Source organism: Daktulosphaira vitifoliae, unplaced genomic scaffold (genome assembly GCF_025091365.1).
Source record: "Daktulosphaira vitifoliae isolate Bord-2020 unplaced genomic scaffold, ASM2509136v1 Scaffold_4, whole genome shotgun sequence".
Lineage (NCBI taxonomy): Eukaryota > Metazoa > Arthropoda > Insecta > Hemiptera > Phylloxeridae > Daktulosphaira > Daktulosphaira vitifoliae.
The window spans coordinates 14,168,022-14,175,931 of NW_026099575.1; the positions used below are offsets into that span (position 1 = coordinate 14,168,022).

The 7,910-nt window shown below is 27.3% G+C and overlaps 1 protein-coding gene across 2 annotated transcripts in view; it reads left to right on the forward strand.

Moving 5' to 3' along the window:
• The first annotated feature begins 1,567 nt into the window (after nucleotides 1–1,567).
• LOC126904543 (uncharacterized) overlaps nucleotides 1,568–7,910 on the forward strand; it is a 44,626-nt gene continuing 38,283 nt past the window's right edge. Inside the window, exons 1-3 of one of the 2 annotated variants that reach the window (XM_050683652.1) lie at nucleotides 1,568–1,669; nucleotides 3,413–3,703; nucleotides 3,784–3,877. In XM_050683652.1, the coding sequence (XP_050539609.1) occupies nucleotides 1,598–1,669; nucleotides 3,413–3,703; nucleotides 3,784–3,877 (457 nt within the window). In that variant the 5' untranslated portion in view covers nucleotides 1,568–1,597. The remainder of the gene's footprint in view (nucleotides 1,670–3,412; nucleotides 3,704–3,783; nucleotides 3,878–7,910) is intronic. The other variant, XM_050683651.1, reaches the window with a different exon arrangement.

Genomic DNA, 7,910 nt, shown 5'->3' on the forward strand with positions numbered 1-7,910 from the left:
AAATAAAAATAAGTTAAATATATTTCAAATTTACATTCAAATAATCCTTACGAAATACGCTTTATAGTAAACATAAATAAATTATAAATTATACTTACTGTTCTTCAAAAAACCGTAAGCCATGTGCCGTTAAAGTTAAATTTGGAACACAGTAATAACACAGCAGTAAATAAAACTGATTGATCGTATTTAAATTGTACAAAGACAAATAAAATAGACGTTCCTAATTTCTCACTATTCAAAATTAATAAAACATCGATAGTTTGATTAACCTGTCACCAATTATTATCAATTCGTTATCTTACCTAGTTCGTCAACTTACCTTGGTCTTCCCTATTTGTGTTTAATAGTTCATTAAAATCAACTAAAATACCATAGATTAAAAGACAAAGAGTTGAAAAACATTAAGTTACCTGAGAACAGGAAAAAAATTAGAGGAGAGACGATCAGTTAAAGATAAAAAAAACCTAAACAATTGGACTTAATTTTGTTTTGTAATGACATTAATATTATAATTAAGCTCAAATTTTGAGATAATAATTTAGACTATCATTGTGTATGATATATAACTCTGTGGTATTTATATTGTTATTGTTTTATCAGAAACTTACTATATGTATCCACTATTAAAAAGAATGTGTATTTCTTTAAAAAAAATTATACAATCCCTTTCTACATTTAATTGATTTTTTTAGTTAAACATAATATTTTAAATAAAGGAACACTATTTTGATGATCTTATATCTTCATAATATGTGACATACATGTACTTTACATGTACATAACTAGATAAATTAGAAGCCATAGAAATGCATAAAATTAATGAAGTAATAGAAATGTACAAAGTTTCAAAATCTATAAAAATACTTAAAATTGAATAAGGCGTAGAAATGTATACATTTTATATAATTATATTATGAAAATACTAAAATATATAGAATAACATGGGATAAAAGTGCACACTATAGTATATGGTAGTTATGAACAGTTAAAATTTTTAAAAGCTTGATAACTATACAAATTAAGTATTAATAATGAAATTATAACTATTTAATGATTAATGAACTAAATTTATATTTATATCAATGATGTAGTAAAAGATTATTTTAAGTTCAAACAGTATTGTAATTATTAATTACATGTAAAGTATATTATTTCATTCATTTTTAATTATAATCTGTAACATCGTTAACTTCAATTACTTTTAAATGGATACAATTTTATTAGTATGATTATTTTCTGATTTTTAATTTAAAAATGCTGTACTTATAGGCAACTTCTGAAAACCAAATGAAGAGTTTTCAATATTTTTATTCGAATTAAGTCATTTTGGTCAATTCATAGCATCAAATAATGCAACTAACCCACAGTGCTACCATTTTAAATTTCACATTAACAAGAATATTAATCAAAATATTTTAAGATATTTTATTGGTTTTATTATTAAAAGTATTTGTTCGATTGTTATAAACCAAGTTTTATTTAGAAAATTATCGTTTATTTACATAAAACTACAATTATTATTATAAATAATTTTTCAATAAAATTATTTTTATTATATATACGTTGGTTGTGAAGTGCTCAAGATTGACAAACAATGAAAATTTTAATAAAATTCATCACAATTTTGTGCACATTTTATTACTCTAAGTCTATTGCAACAGAAGCGGTAATTATATTTTAGAAAATACCAATAAGTAGCTATTGATTTAAACAATTGAGACACTTATTAAACCAAGTGCTTAATCTAAAAATTCGAACTAAAAACATAATTAATTTACTAGTATTAAATTAGATGAAGATTTTAAATTGATAAAAATAATAATAATTTTTTTATTAAATAGATTTTTTTTCTGAAAAAAAAAAATAAAAATTTTTATTATAATTTATTCTTATATTGGTCTCAATTAATTAATTTTACTAGAGCGGTTCTGAAGTGTAAGGATTGATAAAAATTATATTATAAAAATAATAATAATTTTATTAAATACGTATAGATCCAACTTCGGGTTGGGTATATGTCAACTAGTATTACTACTTACATTAGTTCAGTTTTTCTTAAAAATATGATTATTAATATCTTCAAGTAATTGACAACCATATTAAAGAAACATCGTTATTCTTCGTAACTATAAGATTTTATTAGTTCTTCAAGTTTAAAAGTAGGAACTTATTTAAAAACATCATGTCAACAAATTTTTAATATTATTCATAATTTTAATAAATATGTTCTGAAACTTTTTAAATTTTTGATTTATGAGATTAGTTAAAAGAAATGACCTTGGAAATTTCAGGTTTTCTGACGATTAAGTGAACGAAAATGTTTATTAATAAATAAATTAGCCATTCGATTAGAAATAGTTGCAAACAAAAATATCTATACATATGAAAACTTTTAAAATATTATTTGATTAGCACAAATAATGTAATATGTAAATTTAGTTTTATAATATCTTTTTTATTTGAGATTAATTATTTTTTTGCTTCGATATGAAGTTGAGACAATAGGTTTACTATATGTTTAATGAACATTGCACTACTTCTTAGATATTAATGAAACAATTTTATTGGACTTTACATAAAATGATCAAAAATCGTATCTAGTTGAAGACGTCTTAAAAAAAAAAAAACAAAATTTCCATCGTTCCCCGTAGTTGCTGAAAACCACTTAAAAATTATAATTTTTAAATATTAGTAATTTTCAATATTTTTTAAAAATGGTGAAAAAAGTACATTATTTTATAAATATTCAAGGTATTTACCTTTCATTAGGTGTAAATATTTTTTTTAAATCTGACACTTGACTTGCCTACGGTAAGAATTCAAAATAGCAACTGAAAAAAGTAAAATATATCTTCTCGTATAACTTTTAAAATCCAGTAATACACCGATCTTCAAATATATATTAAATTAAATATTATTCATAGATTTACATCGAAGCGTTTATTATGATAGTAATTTTATATCATTGTCATATGTACTCTATACTTATCTCAACAATACTACGACGTCACAGTGCTAGGTTTTTTTTAATAGTAAAACGTTAGTTGGCTTGTAGGGTAAGGGATAACTTTAACTTTTACTAAATTTAGAATAAAATAATAAATTTTTGGAAAAATAAAAGTAAAAAACGTGTGTGTGGAGCCTGACACAAATATCCAAATAAGCAACACTAGAGCCGACTTCAGGTAGGGTAAATGTCTACTAAAGATTCTACTTTTAATTAACATAGTTTTTCTTAAATGTATGGTTATTAATATCTTCGAGCAAATGATAGCCTTATAAATATCGGTAATTTTTTTTTATCTATAAGTTTTTATAAGTGCTTTGCGTTTAAAACTAGGAACTCTTTTAAAATAATTAAGTCATTTAAATTTTTATATTATACATAAATATTTTTTGAAACTTTCAGAATTTTGGGTTTATGAAATTGATTAAAATAAATGACCTTGGTGATATCCAATTTTCTACTAAAGAATTAACAATTCCACAGTATTTTAATCCAGTTGATGATGAATGGAAAAGAGAAAAATGTAGAAGCTTAGGGTTTACATATAAAGAACCTGTAACGTACCAGCACTTCACTAGAAATGTGATCCCCGTTGATATATTGAACCAAAAGTATTGTTTGTATAGAATTTTGTCTGATTTAATATGTGGAGATAGTAGTTTACATAGTAAACTACAAAAAAAAATTTTAATCGTAAGTTATTCATTTCAATTTTAACAAATAATATTAATTTTCATGATAAATTGTTTTTTTATGCATGAAATAAAAATTAGAGTCTTAGAGAAAATCCAATCATGCATGAATTGTTTGTTACTAAAGAAATTTTCAATGAATATTTAAGCAACCATGTGATAAATATAGACTCAGGTATTAACTTCTTTTTCTTATTATATAAAATTTAGCTTCAATATGAAGCTAAGAAGGTATTAATTTAATCATGATTTTTTTTTAACGATACGTCATAAGATTACAATTTGTATCTAATTGAAGATATTACCCTCAAAATCTGATTACATTAAGTATTAAGCAGATTTCATTAATATTGTGATTTTAATATGGCCTATGCAACGTAGTATTCCCAAAAGTTTGTTTATATGAATTACGTTGGATTCTATTCTATATTAGATTTTTTGCAATTTATAACTTTGTTTGTAGTAAATCTTACCATTGGATAGTGCTAAATGTGCCTCCCCAAGAAACATTGTGCTTAAAAGAACCTCATAAACTAGTTTAATGAGTAAAAAAAATATGCATAAATTACCCGTAAATAAGTTAACATTGACTCATTGTGATCCATTTAATCTAAAGTAGTATTTACAACAATGAAGAAAACAATTTTTAAAAAAAATATTAATGTTGTATTTAATGAGTTATATAGAAATTTAGTACAATGTCTACTATAATACACTATATTGAATTTTATTAATAAATAAATCCATTATAATTGTAAGCAGATTGATTCGACCTAATAATATCAAACAAAACGCAAAGTTAGAAACGCAGCAAAGAATTTTTTAGTTTGTCGTAAACTTTTTGCTGTGACAAAAGAAACATTTAGCATTGTAGTTTTATTCATAATGACATATAAATCATTTGGTTTCATCTTTATTTTTCAATTTAAAGATTTATTTTAAAAAGTTCTATTTTCTTAGATTAAAAAAAAGTGCCATTTCGTTAAATTGCACAATGATTAAAATCTAATGATAATTCTGTTTGTTACGAAAATATATTTATTAAAGACGTATTTTTAATAAACTGTTAGGGGCTTGTTTAATAGTTGAGGATCTTGGTCAAAACCAAGAATCGGAAGCTACCCGACGTCTGCTCAAATATCGTCCCTATCTCCTTAAATGAGTTTTAATTGCCTGAAGGAGACACAGGCAATCGTGTACCTTAGTTACAGAGGATAGATTATTAAATAAAATTAGACTATTGTTTTATGTCAACGACAAAGTAAGGTTATATTTAGATGTTCAGTAAATATAAGTTATATGTAATGTACAATACGTCTGACCTGAATCCTAGTACAGTTGGTTAGTAGGTATATCCAAGTGAGACGGAGTTGGTTGGCTATGATGACAATTGGCGATAGACGGGTCGTTGAATAAAACAAGTAAAGTTATAAATAATATAAATAAGACGAAAGTAATAATATTGAAAATTATGTCTATAACGGCCACTCAAACACAACTGCCCTTTGTTAGTTCGACGTCTGTAGCTCCGGACTACAGACGAGTAGAATTGTCACATCAGCATCTCCCTCTATGCTAATTAATATGTATTACGAATTAAATAAATAGAAATAAAACGTGTGAAATATAAGTGCTAAGAACATAGTAATAAATGTTCTTACATTACCCTTTCCCTTATTAAAGGTTCGACTCTGAACCTTATAAACCTTATAACATTTATTACTAAACCATACATTTTTTATTATTAATAATATTGTAAGCAATGTATTAAGTTACATAAATAGTACCAAACTAAGTTTCCTGTATCTTAGTTTTAATTTTAGTTATTATCGAGGTGGACATAATGCCCATGCACTCAGACCTGTTGGTCCATTGTGCGCACCTCATACCGAATTGTCTTGATTCGGTTTACCCACCTAAGTGTTATCACCAAAGTGTTATTACATTACCAACCATAAAGTCACCTCTAAAGATGACCGATGAGTCCTGTCTTTCTGGCGAAATTAAGTATCTCTCTGGGTTTTAGGTTTTTAATATTTTCTTTTTCAGGAAAAAGTTTATTCAAGTAGTTTGATCTTAGAGTGGACAAGGCTTCACATTCGCACATGATGTAAAATGAGTCTTCTTCTTCTACTTCACACTTCCTGCACAATGGTGATTCCGATACCCCCATTGCGTTTAGATGTTTAAGCAGGTGACCATGTCCTGTTAGTAGACCAGTCAGGATGCTTGTTTGATGTCTAGTCATGCTATTAAGATCACCCAACAGTAGACCAGGGGTCTTGATAAACATTTTAGATTGTCTAGGTACTAACAAGTACTTCCAGATTTTCCTGAGTTGTTCTCTGCACCAATTCTTGGGTAGTGCTTTGAGCGATTGCTCAGTGAGTCCTACCAATGGATCTGCTCCAACATAGGTGCTCTCTGCTCCTCTCCTGGCTAGAAAGTTAGCATTCTCATTTCCAGTGACACCGTTGTGGCCTGGTATCCTCGCTAGTGTAACTTTGTTGAACCTCGATAGTGATTCTAAAGTTACCTGCATTCGAAGACCAGCTTTGAATTCACCTGATCGTTACAGAGTGTCTTCAAAGCCGCTTGACTATCACTTAAGATAGTTATCTTCCTATTTTTGTATACCAGCAGGTTCTGAGCCCCTACCAGTATTGCCATCATCTCTGCTTGGAAAACAGAGGGTAATGTGCCAAATGACATACTGATATTTATTCGTGGCTTTAAACCCCAAATTCCAGCCCCTACCTTTCCTGATTTTTTGGATTCATCTGTAATATCACAAATCCTCCTTTTTCAGTTAGTTGGTTAATATTCTATTCTCTACGTGTAGTGATCTCCACTTTGTAGGGAATGTTATTTTTAAGAACCGATTTAATATAGCCCAAGGGGTATTCTAAAAAGCCCTGGTCTATATCTTTTAGTATTTTACCATGTTCTGTTGTATCACTCTCCAAAGTCCACATACCTAAGTTGTGGAATCTTCATGCTGTGGCTTTGGCGTGAGATTTCACCTCTAGATGCAGAGGAGGCAATCCAATTAGTGCCTCTATTGCAACCGTTGGTGTAGTTCTTAATGCTCCAGTTATGGCAATAGCAGCCATTCTCTGTATGCGACTAAGTTCTTTCCTAGCTGTAATGAGTGCTGTTCTGGTCCACCAGACTAGGGCACCGTACAATATCATAGGTTTAATCACTGACGTGTACAACCAATACATAACTCTTGGTTTAAGACCCCATGTCTTNATACAACCAACACATAACTCTTGGTTTAAGATCCCATGTCTTTCCCAAGGCTCTACTGCAAGTCCACAATGTGGTTATTGCTTTTTTGATTCTTGACTCAACATGTGGTTTCCATTTTAGCTTAATATACAAGATAATACCTAAGTATTTTATATCCGATTTTAAGCTAATTTCTTGTCCATTTAGAGTCAATCCATGCCAAATCATCCAGAAGTGGTTGCACGACCACCTCATATTTTTCTGAAATTTTCAGGGTGTATTCATTATGCTATATTTAGATTAAAACAATTTTATTTTTATGATCTTTCCATTTTACTATGGCTATTTCCATAGTAAAAAAAGTTAAAAATAGCTATATCGTTAAAAAAACACACAGATTATTCAATTTCAACTCAATCGAATTAAAATTTTAGATTTGACCCTATTATAACTTAAAGTTTACATTAAAAAAAAAAAAAAATTTATGTGAAATTCTAAACTTTAAAGACTTTCAAAAAATGGCGCTTTTTTTGTGAAAATTGGTGTTTTTTNTATGTGAAATTCTAAACTTTAAAGACTTTCAAAAAATGGCGCTTTTTTTGTGAAAATTGGTGTTTTTTAGCTCACTTAAAACCTTTAAGAAGTTATTATTTTATTGTGATTTTTACATGTGGTATTGTATAGTATATAATCTATGTTTCAACTAAATTTCAAATATTTAAAACAATTATCTTGGGATTTAGAGGCCTACAAAGTTAGACATTTTTTAAAAATACGTATATTCTAAGTGCAATATCTCTGTTGGGTAACCTAATTTCCAAAAAAATTTTTTTTAGTTTTGTAGATATATATTTGTTTTTAACACAATAAAAATTTGAAGTTTTAGAAAAATTTGTAACATGTAAAATTTAGCATTAGAAAATCAGTAAAAATCAAATAATTTAATGATAGTTTTTTGTTGTTTTCAAACCACA